The 21,330-nt window shown below is 36.4% G+C and overlaps 1 protein-coding gene across 2 annotated transcripts in view; it reads left to right on the top strand.

Moving 5' to 3' along the window:
• Positions 1 to 17,540, top strand: part of LOC117327287 — a 58,203-nt gene extending 40,663 nt beyond the window's left edge. For both annotated transcript variants that reach the window (XM_033884211.1, XM_033884210.1), the window contains 4 exons: positions 1,819 to 2,084; positions 2,863 to 3,919; positions 5,527 to 5,656; positions 9,689 to 17,540. In XM_033884211.1, coding sequence (XP_033740102.1) covers positions 1,819 to 2,084; positions 2,863 to 3,919; positions 5,527 to 5,656; positions 9,689 to 13,136 — 4,901 coding nt within the window. In that variant the 3' untranslated portion in view covers positions 13,137 to 17,540. The remainder of the gene's footprint in view (positions 1 to 1,818; positions 2,085 to 2,862; positions 3,920 to 5,526; positions 5,657 to 9,688) is intronic.
• The last annotated feature ends 3,790 nt before the right edge of the window (positions 17,541 to 21,330 follow it).

Consider the following 21,330-nt stretch of genomic DNA (forward strand, 5'->3'; position numbering starts at 1 on the left):
GCTGGGAGTGGGTTATAAGAGACTTTGACCTACTCTATAAACAGATTCTGTCCTTACAAAAGATTTTATCAATAAATATTGATCTCTTTAAGACGTGTGTACCTAATTATACACAAAATTTAATGAGATATGTTTTTTGGATTCACAAGAGTTTAAATCAATCAATGGTTTGTTGAGGTTTCTATATATGTACTTTACAGTATATATGATATCAATAATTTAACTAGATTTATTCATGTCACATTCATAACCATTACAGCCTTAAGCTTACTGTCATGTAACTCTGGACTTAATTATTAATTAGCCAGTTATAAGGTAAGGTAAACATCATGAACTCTCCCATAATTCCTAATGCCTGAGCCAGTGACTGTCGGTTACAATCTTTATAGTAGATACAGCCATGTATGGATTGGTAATGAATATATACCATCTACATGTGTAATTAGGCATGTTGGGTAACCCTAACTCGGTGAACTCCCTACAAAGTTCAGCATCATTGTATAGATCTCTGGGTATATGATCTCCCAATCAGATTGTTATGTGCAGATGTTGGTCGCAGGATTAGATAACAAATTCAATATACAATTTATATATCCCATAATTATATATAATATCACCATAATTTCAGGTATTGATGTTAATATCTGTTTTGTTATATGCGTGTCTTAATGACTTTGTACCTATTTTCTTTCCAATACTTTGGAAGATTACAGATTATATTATTTTAGAGCAAAACCAAATTAAAGCAGATTATTAGCAGGTTCATGATTTAGCACACCAACAATGATTTCCATATAAACAAATTTAGATGAAATACAATTAGAATTAACACCATCATTATTTAGCGGAATGCTAATTATCCAACGTGAAAAACACTTAAATAAGGTTACCGCAAAAATATGTATGTTAATATATATAACAGTACCAGGTATAAATTGTTCCCATTAAACTGATATGTTTTAATCATGTCGGCCAGGTGTGTCAAAAGATCTGGGCAAGAATATATATGACATGAGAAATTAGAGAGAAATGACATTTCATGTAGTTATTACAATGCTTTTTACTTACATGGTACAATGTGTATAAGGTCAGTAATATAGCTGTAAGTCTCATTTGGCATATGGTTGATACGATAAAGGGATCATTCCTGTTCTTAATTACTGGTGTCCTTTATCTGTCTGTGGGGATTTATTTGATGATTTAAACTCGACTCATCGCTAGGGTGTACTATTACTTAAAGGAGTCTTGTGACACCAAAAAAAAAGTTTATTATATTACCAGGTAGTCTTTTGTACACTATAATGAAAAAGGAAGTGTTTCAGATTTATCAAAATATCAAAAACCAACCTCAAGAATTTTATTCATTAATAAAGATATGTTTCTGACATATGTATACATAACACAAATTTAAATATTTGTAATTTGAATTTGAATTATAAGTGGTAATTTAGTTTCATAACTTTTATGGTATAATGCATCTATAATGAAGCTAGTTATACATTACTTGGGCGTTAGCAAAGGCAATCGTGATCACATCATCCTGTTTCTGCAGGTGACATTAATCAAAACTGGTCAGACTGTTTTGTCAGGGTCTGAGGACTGACAGTTCCTATTTTATCTTTTTGTTGTCATTTACACCAGTCTTAAATGTGTATCAGATACATTTGTTTTAGAGTATAATACCAAAATTGCTGAACTTTTGAATGATCTTGAGAGTTGCTGTTTTTTTGAATGACCTTGAAAGTTGCTGAACTTTTGAGTAACCTTGACAGTTTCTGCCATTATATTGACCCTCTTGTTACCTTTGTGTATTTGCAGCTGTCGGTGACCTGTCCCAATTTTCCCAGACTGGCGAGTACCATGTCACCAAACATGGGTTTGACAGTGACCTATTTACAAATGATACACGAAGCCAGTGCATCCGAGACCAGTATGCCCAGGCTGAGATTTCTCCCTCCCATGCGTTACGAGGGGCAGACATCTACAGGAAGGATGGGCTCAGCAGCTCCCGACTCTTTAGGCTCTGGCCGGTACTGCTTCGGGAACCCAAGGTCAAAACACCTGACCTCAACCTACCTCGCAAGGTAAAGGAGACTTAAATGACCTTAGTCTGTTTATTACTTAGACTCTTAATCCAACTGATCTGCAAATGTTGGTTCTTCAGTATGGAAAAGTTAAAAAAAAAAAAAATGCTTATACATGTATTTCGATATCGTGCTTTCAAAATTGTAAGCAATGTCAATCATGAATTTTCAATTGGTTTGTGCTTAATCCTCAAAATTATTTGCGTGATTCTTGTTTAGATATACAATTAGCCGATAGATTTTTGCAATGATACTTTAGTTGCCTGTAAATAAGGGTATTTTTTTCTGGATAAAATCTCCAAAAAGTATTTTCTAATCATAAGAAAATTTTGTTATAAGACCTTTGTTACTGATATTGAGTACATGGTAGAGAGCTGGCTGAAAGTAGGTCAGATGACCTTGCTTGGGATTTATCTACATGTACAGGAAACGAAGCCTTTGTTGTGGACCGTGATTCCATTGTTATTTTCTTTTTGTTTGTTTTTCTTTTGTTATGGAGAACAGAACATATTTTTAGCCTGCTTCATTATTGTTGTGATGTTTACTGTACCGAGATTTACATACCTTCGAGTATTAGCTGTGTAATATTTATATAATTCAAACAGGATATTTCTCTGAAAAGAATTTGATCAGGAAGATTTCAGTTACAGATGATGCCAAAGAGTTACAGAATTTTTTCATGTTTGTATATTAGATTACTGGTGTAATGTAGACTGCTTTAAAAAATGAGTATCCTGGTGTCTTAGTTAGTACAATGTATTCTTCTTTCGTTTTTCAGACCCAGTCCATTTTCACGTTTGAGAAGCGTTACAAAAAGCTACAACAGCGTCCCAAGACCATACACGTAACAGATGAACAGTACTTTACAAAGGAGGAGATGGCGCGCGAAGCCGAGGCAATGTCAGAAAGTCTGTCTCAGTCGACCTCAGCAAGCCTTATCTCCATAGATACCTCTGGCCATAGCTTTGAGAGAATGGAGTCACTACGGGGTTCACAACGAAGTATCGCTAGTAAAGGCAAGGAAGCAAAGAGAAAGAAACGGAGACGTACCGTGTCTGGAGTGTCCGACAATATAATGCAGGAAATTGAGGCATTTGAGAGGAAAAAGAAAAATGGCAGCAGAGAACAGCCGCGTGATTACAGTTTCGATGACATCGACATGGACGGTAATACAATCCACCGCGACGAGGAAATGGCAAAATATCTCGATGAAATTGATGCCAAAATGGAGGAAAGAAAGGAGATTGAGCATGCATTCAGGAAGCCTAAGATTTTAAGGTTGTTGCCATGTCGACGTTCAAGGTCCCTACCAAGGTGCCTTAAGTTACATTCTATGAAAGCACTTACATATGACAGACAATCTGTAGTTACTGACCACTCGAGTCGGTACGAGGGTGACTCCATCAGTCTAGCTAGTGCCGGATCAGGATCAAGTCGCCTGTCAAGGTCAACAAAGAGGTCCAGTATCATCAGTAACAAGATTAAGTCACTGGTCAATGGTAGTAACATTGGTAACAAGTTACGACCTCGACCTAAGTCTCTTGACCTTGACGCCATTGACTTCGGTGATGAAACTATGACATCTTCATTGGCCAATTCTAAAATGCCGAGCATGCCAGATGGAATTCTTAGTCGGGCATCCAGAGACAATTCTAAGGTGGGGCCAGGGACGTATTATAACTTCGAAAGTGAAAGTAATACGTTACCAAGGCGACAACCAAAACGAATTGAGCGTGAATTCACATGGAATGCTATGCCCAAGGATTGGACAACATCTGTGAAGTTGAGAGAGATTTCTAAGAGGAGATCAAAGGAGGACAGACAGTCATCTTCAGGTATGTATCTGTATATATTCTTGTGAAGTCAACAAACATCTATTTCAGACACAGCTATCTATCTTGGAAGTAGAACCAGCTGTTACATAAAAAATTGTCACATTTATCTGGTATAAAGTCCATGGGGCCATGTTAGAACATAAAATTTGACTTGCAAAGTTACTGAAGGACAATGGAATTGTAAAATATCATTTTACTGAACTTCAATGACTTGGGCGGACTCTTACCTGCTGATATAGGCTTGTGAGCACTAGGTACATAATCATATTGTAAACTAAAATTATCACAATTTTGTGTCATACAACTTAACAAAACATTAAAATGTTACTCAAGTGGAATTCTTTTTTTTCTCCCAAAATGTTCAAGGTTGAAGTCAGGTATTATATGTTCTTGTTAGAAATAATTAAATCTTCAGATATTTTGTGTGTATACATAGCACATATATATAACATAAGATAATTATTTTTGTTTGTGTCGACCATGTTCCATTGAAGTTATTTAAAAAAAAAAATTGCTAAACGTTATTTTGACGATTTGAATAGAAACTACTGGACTGTGTGTAGATTTATAATTAGATGTCTTCTAGATAATTACTGGCATTTTGTTTAGGCGCGTAGAAATATTTTGGAAGCCACTCAAACAATACCTGTGTCTACAGGTAGACCTGGCCAGTTATTTATGACAGTTGTGTAATGGTAGTTTTATGTATATGAGGGATTTAGACTGCCATTTTGATACTTGTGTAAGTACATAATAATTTTTTTTGCATTTCTGCAACATTTAAACATTAATCTATTTAATTAGATAAAAGTCTTGGATCTCGTCAGTATAGATATAGATCAGACTTCAAACCTCTGGTGTTTTTTGTGACAGATCTCTTTATTACACCAGCGATATGTTCTTTTTTTCCAGTCGGAGCTCTGTGCTCCTTCCAAAATTGGATCAGAAGTTTGTATCTGATTTTCAGTCCTAATATCTGTTTTAGCTTCATGTTGTCTGTTGGCGCTCATGATTTAATTTCGTTAACATGTGCATGAAGTATAATTTCTACATTTGTATGAGCAACATGTAAAAAAAAGAAGAAAAATCCCAGGCTTCATTTTAACCTATTTACCATTGAAATATAGCATGAATGACTAGACTAAACATTCATCATGTTATATTATATATTTAATATTTATAAATGACACATTATCGTTCTACATTATTGAATGCAGATTCTGTACAATTTTGTTTTGAGTTCCAATTTTGATTTCATGTAAACATGCTGAGCCAGTACAGTTATACATATAAATACCATAAATGTTTTTGTGATTTATATATGCATATTATTCCTATGGCTTCTCAGTGATGCATGGAAAGAATAATTCTTAGTAACATAACAGAACTCATTTATCTACAATCTTAACGCTAAATTTACTGATGCACACCTAGAGGTAAGAAACTAAAAAAACATTTGAATCAGTAAAATACATCGTGTATTTTTTTCAAAGAGCTGTTTTTTATAGATCTTTTTAATTCCTCAGAAATCTAATTGTGAGTTCTTAAATTGGTATCACTTTTGATTATGAATGTAAATTTAACATGTTTATATTATTCGTATCTAGGGAACTGGAGTGGTAGCAGTAGTAACCGCCATTCTCTTGATTCGGACATGAAGATCGAGAGCATGCCATCCACATCCCAGTGTTCCCTGGGGCAGGACTCGGGTCGTGACTCACCCACCCTGGAGGAAAGGTTTGTACATCTCTACATAGTGATACACACTTACAGAACTCTCTGAAAACTACAGTTGTTTATGTATTTTCAAAAGTAAAAATGGTCCTTGAATTTCTTAGAACAGTGCAGAGCTCTTAATTAAAAGAAAATTGTTTCTGAGGGAAATTCATTGTTTTCAAAATAAGTGGTTTCTGAAGAAAGTATGAGACTCCTGAGAGGTGGTTTGTCAGGTATGAGGTATAGGCTCCCCAAGGATACTTGTAGTTATTGGAAGATGGTTTGTCAGGTATGAGGTAGGCTCCCCAAGGATACTTGTAGTTATTGGAAGATGGTTTGTTAGGTATGAGGTAGGCTCCCCTAGGATACTGGCAGATGTTGGAAGGTGGTTTGACAGGTATGAGGTAGGCTCCCCTAGGATACTGGCAGATGTTGGAAGGTGGTTTGACAGGAATGAGGTAGGCTCCCCTAGGATACTGGTAGATGTTAAAAGGTGGTTTGACAGGTATGAGGTAGACTCCCCTAGGATACTGGTAGATGTTGGAAGGTGGTTTGTCAGGTATGAGGTAGGCTCCCCTAGGATACTGGCAGATGTTGGAAGGTGGTTTGACAGGAATGAGGTAGGCTCCCCTAGGATACTGGTAGATGTTAAAAGGTGGTTTGTTAGGTATGAGGTAAGCTCCCTTAGGATACTGGTAGATGTTGGAAGGTGGTTTGTCAGGTATGAGGTAGGCTCCCCTAGGATACTGGCAGATGTTGGAAGGTGGTTTGACAGGAATGAGGTAGGCTCCCCTAGGATACTGGTAGATGTTGGAAGGTGGTTTGTTAGGTATGAGGTAAGCTCCCTTAGGATACTGGTAGATGTTGGAAGGTGGTTTGTCAGGTATGAGGTAGGCTCCCCTAGGATACTGGTAGATGTTGGAAGGTGGTTCGTCAGGAATGAGGTAGGCTCCCCTAGGATACTGGCAGACATTGGAAGGTGGTTTGTCAGGAATGAGGTAGGCTCCCCTAGGATACTGGCAGACATTGGAAGGTGGTTTGTCAAGAATGAGGTAGGCTCCCCTAGGATACTGGTAGATGTTGGAAGGTGGTTTGACAGGTATGAGGTAGGCTCCCCTAGGATACTGGTAGATGTTGGAAGGTGGTTCGTCAGGAATGAGGTAGGCTCCCCAAGGATACTGGCAGACATTGGAAGGTGGTTTGTCAGGAATGAGGTAGGCTCCCCTAGGATACTGGCAGACATTGGAAGGTGGTTTGTCAAGAATGAGGTAGGCTCCCCTAGGATATTGGCAGATATTGGAAGGTGGTTTGTCAAGAATGTGGTAGGCTCCCCTAGGATACTGGTAGATGTTGGAAGGTGGTTTGACAGGTATGAGGTAGGCTCCCCTAGGATACTGGTAGATGTTGGAAGGTGGTTTGTCAGATTCTCAGGGAGACATTTTGCTTAAGAAAAGTGCTCTTTCTGGACAGTTCATTTGGTCTGACTTTCTCAAAGAAGTTATTAATCAAATCACTCAAGATAGATTTTAAAACGGTCTTCTCTCAAGATAGGTTGTCCTCTGGCTCTGCAAGGCAGTCTTTGATTCTCTCTAAATCTTGTCCTCTGCAAGGCAGTCTTGTCTCACAATAGGCTGTCCTCTGCAAGGCAGTTACCAAATATTCAGATCATTTGAGATGTTATGACATCAATTTCTTTGATATTGATTAAAAAGGCAAAAAAGTCATAACCTGTGAAAGGATACCAACTCAGCAACATCATAAATTGGAATCAACTGTCAGAACAAATTCTTTACATTGACTTATATTGTGTAAACAAACTCAAAACAGCTAGGCGAAAGATCTTTAATTGTGAATGATGTTCATGAGGCTGTTTGGGAGTTGTCATGTGAAGTGATGATATTTAGGATCTAAATCCATGTGCAATGCTGCAACAGTTTGAATCTATGCTAGTACACAATATCTGTAGTAGTTCTCTTTGATTATTACTGTATATCATGCATGTATCGAGGTCCTTGTATTTGGTGCCTCTATAGGGTATGATTATAACTTGTATATCATAGAGGTCCTTGGTGTCTCTATAGGAAATCTATGTTATTTATGACACTTAATATAAGTGAATACATTTGATTTTTTCTTGAAAAGTATTTTAATGTAAGTAAACTTAGGATTGATAATTATATTGACAGGAAGCAATTAGAAGTACTATAATGATAATACGTTGATTTATAGAACTCAAACATTCGGTATATATACTTGACGGATTGTTAAATGCTACACAGGTATTTTTGCCTCAATTTCATTAATTTACTGGCGGTCATAGAGATCGGTCATCAGCACTATGTCAGCTTGGTTTGAAGTAAGATATATCAATTACAATCAGGTGTACATATCTTCTTCACTGATCGGTCATCCTTTGTCCTGTGGCTTAAGCTCTGGGTAGTGGTCAAGTACAATATAATGACCAAGGCACTGACCCACAGTACATATATTGTACCCCGATGGTCATAAACCTTATAAAATAATAAAGTAGGATATGAAAATCGCGGCTTGGATATTATATACCTGTAGTACAAAGGTTTTAAACTTATGAATGATAGGAATGAAGGGTCCAGGGCATTTTGTTACCTATCCTAACCACAAGTATCTATCACAAGCTGCCCTGAAGCTCCGACTGGAACATCTTGTGTTTCCTATCTCATTTTTGTTCTGTGGACCTTACAGAGGACACATATACAACCGACACACCTTACAGGCAGGAGCTTTAATAGTTAGAAGAAATTTTTGAAGATGATTTATTCTGGGTTAATGCTGTGCCGTTCATATTCTGACCGATATTAAGAGTATTTGGTATAAGTACGTAGCTGTGTTTTTGTAGGAAGTATTCAAACATGTTCTTTTACGTGGAAGAAAAGGATTGTTTCAAAACAAAAGTGTTAAGGTTAGTATGTGGTATTTCTGAAACAGATAGTGTTGAACGGCTCCAGTACACACTCGAATAGTTAATGAGGGCTTAAAGGTGTTCATACCTTCTCTGTCAGATGTTTGACGATAAGTGATGTTTTCAGTTAAATCATGATCATTATCTGTATCCGAGAGAGTCTTGTCATGAAGTCTTTGTTTCTTGTCAGACAAATTGTGTGTTAACTTATTCTCATTGTAGTTCGTAGCCATTAACCTCATGACCTTTAGTATAGGTATGTACAGACAAGAAGAGCATGCCTTGCGCCTGTAGTCTTCCTAAAACGAGACAGCCACGATAATGTAGACATGTGGAGGTGTTCGAGAATGATATATTGGACTTAAATGGAGTCCAGTGATATATAATGTCTACACCATGGTATTGCTTATCAGACAAATGAAAAAGTTTATATATATTAATTTTTTTAGTGAGTACCAGCTAAAAATGAAATTTTATATTGAGAGAGAGGAGACTCTCCCTTATCATAGGTACATTCCTGTTTTTTGTAGAGGAAAGACAAATCTTTTTTTCTTTACTGAGGAAAATGACAGTTCATATAAGTGCCTTTATTCTGAAAACATCAAAAGTCATCACTTTATACATCATATCTGACACATCACCACAATCAAATAACATCATGAATTCTGTCACACATTCCATGTTTGATCAATGATGGCATGATGAATTTGGTTCACTATTACAACTTACAGACTTGAGCTTAGCGACAGGAAATTGGGGGGTAAAATATTCGGTGAAAATACTCTCCAAAGTTTTGAAAACCTTAACCTTGAGATATCCCTGTATTCATCCCACAAGTGCGAGATTCTATTACTCCAAGAATGAAATAAACAGATCAGTTTTTGTCATTTACATAGAAACTAACTATACTGTATTGTGTTATGTACATGTGTCCTCTCTCTAGTTCATTTGAGTAGTCATTACCGATGAAGAAAATCACCGATGAATTCAAATCTCTTCTGAATTTAATTTTGACATACCCGGTGTTTGTATGATGTTTTGAATTAACGTAATCATTTGTTAAGCTTCGTTATTAAGGTCTATGACTTTCACAAACCTCTTTTATGTGATTACAGATCACGCTGTGACACTGACACCACTGGTGGGTACGCCGGAGACGGAGCAAGCACCGTCAGTGACAAGAGTTCCATGAAGGACCAGAAAGGAGAGACAGACAAGTGGCTTCAGAGTTTAGCCAAGCGGGCCGCCTGTCGGGAGGATGCCTCATCTAGTAGTGCAGAGACCCTTAACTCTCTGACAAGATTAACCAAACAGAACATCATGGCACTCGATCTCATGATGTCGCCGTCCAAACGGAAACCGGCAGCATTTTTTCTGGATGACGATGAATCAGTTTATTCTGTTGATCAGGAAGGATTTTACACTTCTTTCCACAATGACAGTGGACTGAGGCGAAGCTGTGGAACACTTGTAGATGAGGATATGTCGTCTCCTACGCGAGACACACAGAGTGTCACAAGCTTTGAGAGTGTGATCAACACGTCAGACACTGATAAGTATGCAGGACTAAAACGTGGCGGCTCCCAAGGTGGAAGTAAAGTGCTGAGCAAGGTGAATCCTCCTGCTCCTCCACCAAGGACAAGTTCATGTCCCCGTCTCAGCCCCAGGGCCGAAGACAATGACAATGAAAATTCTCTACAGTCGCCAGATATGGTTTCCAGACAGGACTCGTCCTCCATGTCGGAGTCGGACCAGGAGAGCATCTTCATGCGACTCAAATCAAAGACACAAATATCCTCGAGTGGAATTCCCTCCATTTGCCCCCTGTCCAGTGATGAAGAAGGAGCATTCAAAAGGCAGTCTGGAGGCTCTGTGGAGAGTGATAACAAATTCGGCTTGATGGTTGGTCAGGAACATGTGGTTGACATGAATCAAAATTTGAGTAAGTTCACAGAGTTGACGAACGATTCATCAGTATTCTCTGTTTCATCATTCGATGCTAGTAGTAAATTTGACACCACTTATGATTTTACTGATGATACTTTACTAGGCAACAACAGTGAGTCAGACTTTGAGAGCCAAACTCTCCCAAGAGCACACCATTCTGATAAGGAGAGTACCAGTTTTGACTACACCAAGTCATGGCCAAGATCTCACAAGAAAAACGACAATTCACAAACACCTGTGTCTGGTATTCTTAAGAGCACTGACCGCTCTCTCAGTGGCCCCAAACCAAACAAATCCCTGAATTTCTCGCCTGTGATCAACATGTTTAATCCTGGGACGCCTCAAGCTGTCCAAATGCCACTCCCATGCTCCCCTGCATCTTCGGAGGAGGGGAACAGGAAGTTAAATAAGCAGAACTCTTTAACTTCACCTGATTCGGCTACATACAAACTAGCAGTGCCCATCACACAGGAGAAATTTGAAAATAAAGCTGGTCTACCAATGAAGTATCAGCCTGTCATCGTGGTCAAGCCTGGTCAGAGGCCAGGTCAGACTTCTGAAAAGAAAGGAGCTTATGTTAAACTTAATCAGGCAAATGATAACGTTCCTTCAGGCTCCCAAATCAGTCCCTATGCAGCTTCATCTGTTGCCAAGCAATCCTCAAATGCATACTCAGGAAGTGACAACTTGTATGCTATTAGTCCTGTGAAATCTCCGAGTCCCAGAATGGACAATGCTGCTGATTCAGGCTACTTAGAAATGAATGGTAATTCAAGTATCCACTCCATGGAAGGTCAGGCCAAAAGTTCACTTAGAGTTCACCATGGGAGTATTCTGTCTTTGGAATCTGAAGATTCCTTCAACTTCACAGGAAGTTATGTGAGCATGGCAAGTCCATGTAGTTCACCAAATCTTTCAAACCTGGATGTTCCCATGGTTACAACCCCGACAGGGTCGATGGACTCGTTGATAGAACAACCGAGTAAAGACAAGGGCTTTATTAGTATCGATGAATCAAATCTAAGCACTACAATGGAAACTATTGCCATATCAACTAATTCCTTTTCTTCATTTGGTGGAAGTGATCATGAGAGGTCATTCAGTACATTTTCTGGTCCTCCTCAACCTGCTATGTCTTCCACCCCTCAAACAACAAGTAATTTCCAACCTCCTCGTCACAATCGGTCAGCACCTCCGCAGAGATTGCCTCAACGCAACAGACGGTCTACACCTTCACCACAACCAGCACTCCCTGCCAGGGTCCCACTGGAGCAACATGTCAGGTCTGGGACACAGCAACACCATCATCACAAACCGCAATCCACATCTTCTACTCCACAACATCATAGGTCACAAAAATCTCATTATCAAAACAATGCGATGAAGAAACCAGAAAACTATCATCCTATGGCACAGAAAAGTACCAGCAAGTCATATTCATCATCTAATCTTCAGAAAAATGCCATGCCAGCATCCCGTTCATTCCCATCAGATATGAGGAAGTATGCATCTAACGATACAGGTTCATCAGAATCTATAAGTACGCGTCCTGGTCGTCCACGTCAGAATGCCTCTGTGAGGAGATCAAGTGCTGGTACAACATCTTACAGTGTTCCACATAGTGGTTCCGATTCGGACTCCAGTAACACTAATGGTCGCAATGATTCATACCGTGTCGCCATGGTGAACCCAAGTAGAAATAGTTCTTATAGAGTGGCAATGAAGGAGAGTAAGAGTTGTCCTTCTTTACAGAACTCTCAAAGGATCAGGCCTAGTCCTGTACTGTCTCAATCTTCTCATCCTAATGGTCCTAAAAATGGTCTTAAAAATGCTAGTCCAGTATTAACCCCAAGTTTATACACAAAGGGAACACCTTCACCCCTACCCGCGGAGTACTACCAGGCAGATCCTGAGGATTTCAATAGGACTGATTCCTACAGATTCGCTGTTAGGAATACTCATGGTGTTGTGTCGGAGGATTCCACAGGACGTAACTCGTCCTACAGGGTGGCCATGAAGGAGATGGACTCCATAGTTCCCGACAATCACATGAGTGGTGTACACTCCGTTCCTGCTGGAGGTCGCGACATGAGGAGAATGGGAATCACAGATGTAGATCAGGTGAAGGGTGTTGCCGGGGCATCAAAATCACTCAGACCGTCGGAGTCTACTAGCAGTGTACAAGTTAAACTTAGACGCTCGACAAAAAAGGGCGATGTTGATCCCATTTCAGTGCTATCTAGTATGGACAGTGGAAGCTCGCACAAGACGAACAAAAACCGTCACAGCACATCCTCCACTTATATTAGGTTTGATCCGATCTTTGAGGATAAGGAGGATATCACGGGTTCCATGGATTCTCTCAGGGATTCATCCATGGGATCTCACAAAATGGCCAACTCCTCCGGCGAAATGTCTTTCTATGGTGGTGACAGTTTCTATGGAAATGGTAAACCCAAAGTTAATGCAATGAGTAACGGGAGACTTCCAGGTTCTAGTGCCAATGAGAAAAGTTCATCATCACTCTTCAGTAATGTGAAAAACTTCGTAAAACAAAAATCCAGTAGTAAGAATTCTGCTGTAATCGAGGATGATTGTAGGTTTACTATGGTGTGACCGGAGGATATCAGTGGGTCAGGTGCAGTGTATGGTTGAGTGTATATATGGTAGTGATGGGACATTGGTCACAAATCCATAATTGATTTTTGGTTATAATCGGAAAGATTTGCTGATGTAAGTAATTGCTATGTGTTACAATTATAGAAAATGAATATATTTCATTTAACATTCATGTTGCCTTTGTAAAATTAACTGAAAAAAGGCCCAACTTACCTAGAATTAGTATATGAATGACAGGTTTTCAACCATTAGCATCTTAATTATGTATACTGTGAAATTTATTTTGATTTGAAATGAAGCCCTGGAAATATCATAATGTTCATTTTCTATGATTTTAACACATAGCGATTAATATCAGGGTCCAATATCAAAAATTAAATTTGATTATCATGACTTAATGTTAAATGACTACGTAATTAATTAAAATATATCTGATCATTGTCCTATCACTAATGTGTGGTGTATGTTTAGAGCATTAGCTGGTTACAGACAAATCAGTTTTGAATGGTGAATCTTTACTGTATGCTCCGTGTTTAACACATTAACTTTCTTTTGCTTCATCGGTTTAGAATCAGTGCTTCGGAAAAAGTCTGTACCAGTATAATTTTTGAAGTCCATAAAATGGCAGCTTGAATTGGCATCAACTTACCAATATCGGAGTAAACAAGTTTCTATATCTCCAAATGTGTCTAATCCAGTAAATTACCATCTAATGGGATTTAAGTCAAAAGTGATTAATGTAACAATTTTCTTTTGATATAAATGACTTTTATCTTAACATGACAATGCTATCATCAAAATTGAATCAAACGTGAAAATTTTATAACTGTATTTTGATGAATTACTTTTATTTTAACATGACAAAGTGATTGTCACAGTCTAGCTTCTGAAAATACAGGATATCAGGCATAAATGCCTCTCAGGATGTAAGAACATCAATGTCTCGCCTACATCAGACAATTTATTAAAATCAAAACGTTTCATGTTCCCTACCGTGTACCGTGTATAAAAGTGCTAGATATGGGTTAATTTTGGAAAAACAATCATTAAAAAAGGAGCTCGAGACCATTTTTTTTTTTTTGTATTTGTTGAGTGAAGAAAGTTACCGGTATTACATTTGTAGCTGCAATGAGTCAGTAAGACCATAAATACATTCATTGACTGTAGGACACTTGTTAACTCATCTGAATCACTGAAACGTTTTAATACATCATGATCATACATCCAATGTATAGAATATCACCTCGAACATCAGATGTTGCTTTGCCCTTGTCTTAATAAAGAATATATTTATGACAGATTTGTTTGCTACAGAATACTGCTTTTACATTTTACCACAAAGTATTTTTATGGCCATTTATGAAATACATACTAGATTCCATGAAGCAGTATATTTGTTTGTAGCCACCATGTATGTGTCTGGAGCGAGCCCCTCCATGACAATAAACCAATGACAACACTATCAGTGTTTTAACATCAAACTTCCCATGTTTCATCCTTATATTTCACCACAGCACTTCATTCATATGCCAGTAAGTGCCATGTATGTTGTTTCAGTTTGACATTCATTGGAGGAAATAAAAATTCACTCTTTATAATTATTGTACCTACATTTGTATTCAAAACATCAAGCAAAAATTGGTTGGTAAAAATGTCATCTTTTTTTTTGAAGGGTGAGAAAAGGCAATATAATTTTGCAAAAGTCTGAAAGGAAATGACATTCTTCAATTACATGGGTAGTACATGTATAAGGTTGAACATATCCTGTACACTGATCAGTACTTTACTAATCTTGTTTGTACTTAGATTTCTGGGAAGGTAAATAAAAATGTTCGGCAACTTCGGCAACATAATGTAACTTAATATTCTTCCTTACTTTCGTTTTCGTTTTAGGAAGGAAATACATTAGAGGTTTCCAATTACTTAATCTTGTGATGTTTGTATGTATGCATGCTTGTCTTAATAGGAAATCTTCATCAAAGTATTCAGTTTTTACAGAGGACAAATCTGGGGCTATATATATATAGCTAGAGGCATCCTACAAAATGAATAGTTGTATGATATCTCCAATTACATAATCATAGCTGAGAAAAGGTTAGGAAGGAAGGGCAATTTAATTCAACCAATAGAATCAACAGCTAGGAATTGGTTGAAATACCAAATTGTCAACCATTCTCTTCAAACAGCATTAATTACCAATTTACTGTGCATAATGCAATTATACCATGGTTTATAAAGATATAAAAAGTCCTAGAATTTCAGCCCTTGCCTGGAAAAGTCTTTGAATCACTCGTCATACCTTGAAAGTCTTGGAATCTTGGATAAATGCACTGAAAAAGTCCTTGAATTCATGTCTTTGGAGTTAAAATGAAATGAAGAAGATGATTATTTTTCTGCAGAATGTTACAGTCATGAGATATATAAATTTTCCTTTTTTTCGCGATTAATGTTACAGGCGATGTGTTTACATTTATACCTCAAAATTGTTAAAACAGTGGGAAATAAGACATATAGATCATATTTTGTACGATAAAAAGTACTTCTATCTAAATGCAGTACACACACACAAAAAAAAAGATCACTACACCCAATTAAAGTCTCGAAAAATCCTTGAATTTGAAGTCGTGGAAAGGTTTTGGAATCTGATGACTCTAAAGTCTGTATGAACCATATACATATATCACAATTATACCTGAATGAAAGATAGTAAGAAAGAGAACTTTTGTAAACTTTTTTTCAGTAAGTGAGGGAATTGATAATGATTTTATTGAAAAAGTTATCAATAGATTAAAAAATATTTTTTTTCAAAATCTGTTGGTAACAAATTTCAGGCAGTTTCATATTTTTTCATAATTTTTCATAATTTTATATTAATATCCGACCGTTATTGTCAGGGTTTTATCAATGTTTCTGTCATCCATATGTACATGAATCCAGTCATTTTTTTAAGGCAAACCAAGCTTATTTATTGTTGTAAAACTGTGCTATTTATGTTACTGTACAAGTTCACAATGTTTGAGATAATTTTTTTGCAATTTCCACAAGGCAGCATTTTTAAATGTAATCATTAATTTATGTGTTTTTTTAATTTGCTTTTTCTCCCCTTTAATTAGTCTTATATGATTTTTGATGTTGATTTTTAAATGCCTTAATTACCATTTTGATGGACAAATCTTAAATATGAATATGAAATAAAATGCATTTTATATTTATGTTTAAAGAATATTGTGAAGAATTAAAATTTTCATGATTTATTTTATGTACCGCAGGATATGTATATTCCAAATATTGTAAATTAATTTCTTTTTCACATGTGTAATTTGTTTCACTTGAAGGTACTTCATGCATGTAATCAAACTTGCATATTTGATCAAACTTTTATGTACATGGTATAACATTTAATGTCAAATGCAATTTGTACATACATCTTAATGCTGTATATATTGTGGGATGTTTATGTATATAATTCTATTCCTACCGGCCATGTTTTATACATATACACATATATCCATGTCTTAACAACCTATACAGTATGCTTATACAAATATATTATGCATCTTTATCGTGTAAATATTTCAAATATTTAAAGACAGGTCCTTGTTGATTTTTGGTGTACACATTTACAAAATTCTTGATTTGATTTCACTTGAATCTAAAAAAGGAAATAGTGTATAGTTCTAGGACAGTAAATCTAAAAAAGGAAATAGTGTATAGTTCTAGGACAGTAAATCGGACATGTCTTTCTAGGACAGTCCTTACTTCAAAACCAAAGGTTATCAATTTTACCTCGTCTCATATCAATGTGAACAGATCCTAATCCAATTACCTTAACAATCAACTTTAAATTAGCTGCATCAAAAGCATGAAAGATGGCAGTTATTTGAATAAAGGTCCCAAATAATAGTCTATAATTTCTGGATTAAGTATAAATTGATAATTGCCGATAAACAGCAGGAATCTGTCTTTTAACAAATTCTTTTCTACTATGAACATTCCTTGTCTCTATGGTGATGTATCAAAATAATGATGAAAAAATATCACTATTTCTGTTACAAATTAGTTCATATTTGATGCATCATTTTAAAATTTACATTGTAGAGTTTACTTCATCAATTTTAAACATCCATTTATATAATATACATATTGACCAAATTTTTAAATTACCATTCATGTTACAGAAAGATTAAATAATCCTTCAACGTTGAATTTTAATGAGGATGTGTAGATAATATGTTTTGTGTAAATGTGCAAACATTATCCTGTATGTGTGTGTTACACAAAGTGCTTGTTATGATTGTTTTGTAGTAGAGTTATCTACCTTGAGTCAGGAGAATATGTGTAGTGCAATGCAGTTCTGCAGGTGGTTGACTGTAGACACAAATAAAAGTATTTTTAGATAAATTTTGTGTTTTATGTTATTTTTCACCAATGTTGCTGAGAGCATTTAAATGTGCAGTTTTTTGGTGTTTTTTTTTCAATTGAAAAATACAATACCTGAGTTCTTTGCATTTATCACAGTACAAACCATTGGGCTGGTTGGACCAGAATTGTTCTAATGACAAACCTAGTGCTTTTATAACTAGGCCACCGTTTTTGACTTCATTTACAAGTCTTCAACTACTATCGACACATTTACTATAATGACGTGTTGACTTCCAGCCATTTCCTGCCATATAGAATCCTGGGTTAAATTTCCCTGGGTGATGTTTCCAAGTTCTGTTCAGACCTGATTAAAGGTATTCAAAGTTGGTGCCATGACTAATGACAGCGCCAGAGAATTCCACGAATCAATGACTCGGTTGGAGAAAATGCATCCTCATATTCTGGTTCGTGTTCTTTTCTTCAAAAGTTTCCTACTCTGCCCCCGGGTGTTATGGATATTCTGGCCCTCTGTGAATGTTACAAAACTTCTCAGGATCTACATCTTCCTGTCCACTACAGATCTTATAAAGATCGACTATGTCCAACCTCTCCCGTCTGAATTCCAAAGATGATATTCCCGGTTTATGTTGCTTTTCTTTCAAGGCCTGTTTTAATATCTTCAGGTCTGTCAAGAATTTTACCCGAAATAAGTTGAAATAATATCACAGTTGATGAGCCAGTTTGTCCGCATAAGCGAACATGTTCAAGTATCACTCTTTAAACAAGTTCTAGTTGTCCAAAAAAGGACCATGTAGGCTTCAGTGATGGACGACAAGACCAAAATCCAAAGTCACCTGAAGTTTGTTCATCAGTAGCTATGGTGATGTTATTTTCATTTTCAGAAAAAGATTACTTGGTATAAACAACAAAGCATGACTGTAGTTTGATAGAATGTGGTAAAACTAATTATATACAATAAGCATGCTCTGTCTATCTGGTATCAACATTAAGTTGTAAAAGTGCTCCCCTTTGCTTAGTGGTATATATTCTGGTGTATCCGAGTTACTCCCATTTGTTTCACTCTGTCAGTACCTGGAAAAGCAATAGCTCGACGGTCGACAGGAGTCGAAAATGAGTGGTTGGGTGTCTGCTTAGTGCTGTGAAACCAAGAATGGGAAGGGTATATTTCTTTCCTGCCTCCTATCACAAATGAAATGGCCAGTGGGTTGTGGGTTGTTCCATCTTCAATCTTGAAATATACTGATGCCTTTACTGACTGTCGTGAAGCAGCCAAAAAAGGATTAAGTTTCTGATAACCTGTATTGTTCAGCCTAGTTTGTTTTTTTTCTCTTTTTCTTCCAGAAAGTTAAGAAAAATGCTTGGATTTTTAAAAAGAATTTATTCATCAAATTTTAAATTTGAATTCATCACAATTACAATTGTAACCATTGTCCCAAATTACATGAATATCAAAGATCCAACAAACAGTCATGCTGTATACAAATTATACAGTAAATGACAAAATCTTCCTTTTATTGAAATAATCTAGCAAACTCCCAACATATTTCCATCAATAGTTATGAAACTTCAAACTGAAATCTATACAGTTAATTGAAGACATGACAAAATATATTCTGAGATGGAAAGAAATGTTTTGAAGTCTTGCTATGCTTTAAAAGCAGAGTTAGGAAGAACATTCAATATACCAACAGAGTAGGGGTTCCAGGAAGACGATAAAACGTGTATTTGATAATGATAGTCCCTGCACACAAGACAAAAAATCTGATCAAAGCAAAAAATACATATACACCATTTTTACAATAGTACAAGACCAATATAACACTCAGCATAAGGCTGTCTCTATTTGCTCAAGACAAATTGAAAAATTAAATGCTTGATCGAACTGTCACCATGTGTCAATTTTCACAACTAAACCAACAAAAAAATTACACTGAAAAAAAACACAGGACAAGCACTTAGGTTGTATCAAATAACTGTTAAATGCCATCTGGCTAATAGGTAGATTACATGTATCTACTATTTGGGGAAAAGCTTTTCACTGTAGGAAAAAAATATGTAGATAAAGGGAGATAATTCTTATTTCTTTTTTTTAAACAAGTCACTCTTGCTTAGTTTATAAAATATGGAAACAAAATGACCAGTCCTCGAATGATTACACTTGAACAAGTTTGATATTAGTCTTATTAGACAAATATACCGTATATCCACATATACAATTCCCCAATTAAAACAATTATGTACAACACTGATACATGTGTACCATAGATTACTTATTTTAATTATTCTGTTCACACACTCCATCTATAAACTGACATCACTAATGCACCAAAACTATAAATAATACACACGGCATTATACACAGCTAATAGGACACATAAATTTACAATTCTTGCTTCAGTTTGCCTTCATACAACAAAATTCTGCTAATACTTTCATTCGTATTCCATCATACATAATTTTTTTACCCAAAGATATCTCTCTCACAATGAACAAATTGCTGTATGTATAATAGCCCTTCAAATGAAAACAGTTTCATGTTTCCTTGTGACATCAATGATATTCAAAACAGATGGTTAGTTGTCAAGTCTCCATTAACAATCATTTCCTGTAACAGGTGATCTGTTAATTACAACTTAGTACGACACTCATCTTATAAGATAAATGGTGAAAATGTCTCGGAGACGGGTGTGAATACGTCTCGGAGACGGGTGTGAATACGTCTCGGAGACTGGTGTGAATACGTCTCGGAGACGGGTGTGAATACGTCTCGGAGACGGGTGTGAATACGTCTCGGAGACGGGTGTGAATACGTCTCGGAGACGGGTGTGAATACGTCTCGGAGACGGGTAAACATGAACTCCCTTAACGTGGAATTATATGTATTTTATATATTATTGGGGGATTTTCTTTTTAGGACATGGATATACATTAGAATAAAATAAAACTTCCTCTGGAAATAAGCACTATTTAGAACAACACAAAATATCTATCACAAAATAATGACAATTGACCTCTAGCTACTTCACTGAAAAGTGCTTTCAATGTACTCTTGCCAAACACTTCTAACTCAACTGAAAAAGGAAAAAAAGAAATTGAATAAATAAAAAACTGCTTATATAAATAAATATAAAAAAAAATCGCTGATATACCGCACTTCTAATCATTTAATTTTTTTTCAAAAATGGTTATAAAATATTGCATACAGCATAATCTTCTATAATCAATACTCTAAGAATTGTGCATCCTCACATGATATCAGATATTGCAAGATGTCACATCCTTATCAAAATAAGTGAAGGGGTCAAGGAAACACAAAGACATGAAATAACTTATTATCTAAATACATCCCCTAGAAAAGGACTCAATCCATTGTTAAATTAACAAGCATACTAGATTTTGCTAAATCAATACGTGTCCCCTACCAACCCCCCTAAAAATAGAAACAGTGGCCTTGACCCAAAATCCTGCGTAACGTATTATGGTGCTTTATCATTGCATGAAGTTTGATCAAAATCCCTCAAGGAAAGAAGTCGCTAGAGTCCTGATAATCTTTGGCATTACATACATACGAATGGAGAGGAAGCCTATAGTCCGCCCAGTTTCCCCTATTAGGGCACTTTTGAGAAAGTTGAGAATCTAAAGGATATATTCCCATAAAAATTTAACAAAGATGTCTCTTCTTCCAGATTCAATACCCCGTGCACATTTTACTGGATTTCAAATTGGACAGTTTTCTATAATCAAGTTTAATGTTCTGACTTGATGTCCGAGTAGCCATGACAACAAGGATCACATCACTATAATACTA

This window comes from Pecten maximus, chromosome 5 (genome assembly GCF_902652985.1).
Source record: "Pecten maximus chromosome 5, xPecMax1.1, whole genome shotgun sequence".
In the NCBI taxonomy this organism is placed as follows: Eukaryota; Metazoa; Mollusca; class Bivalvia; order Pectinida; family Pectinidae; genus Pecten; species Pecten maximus.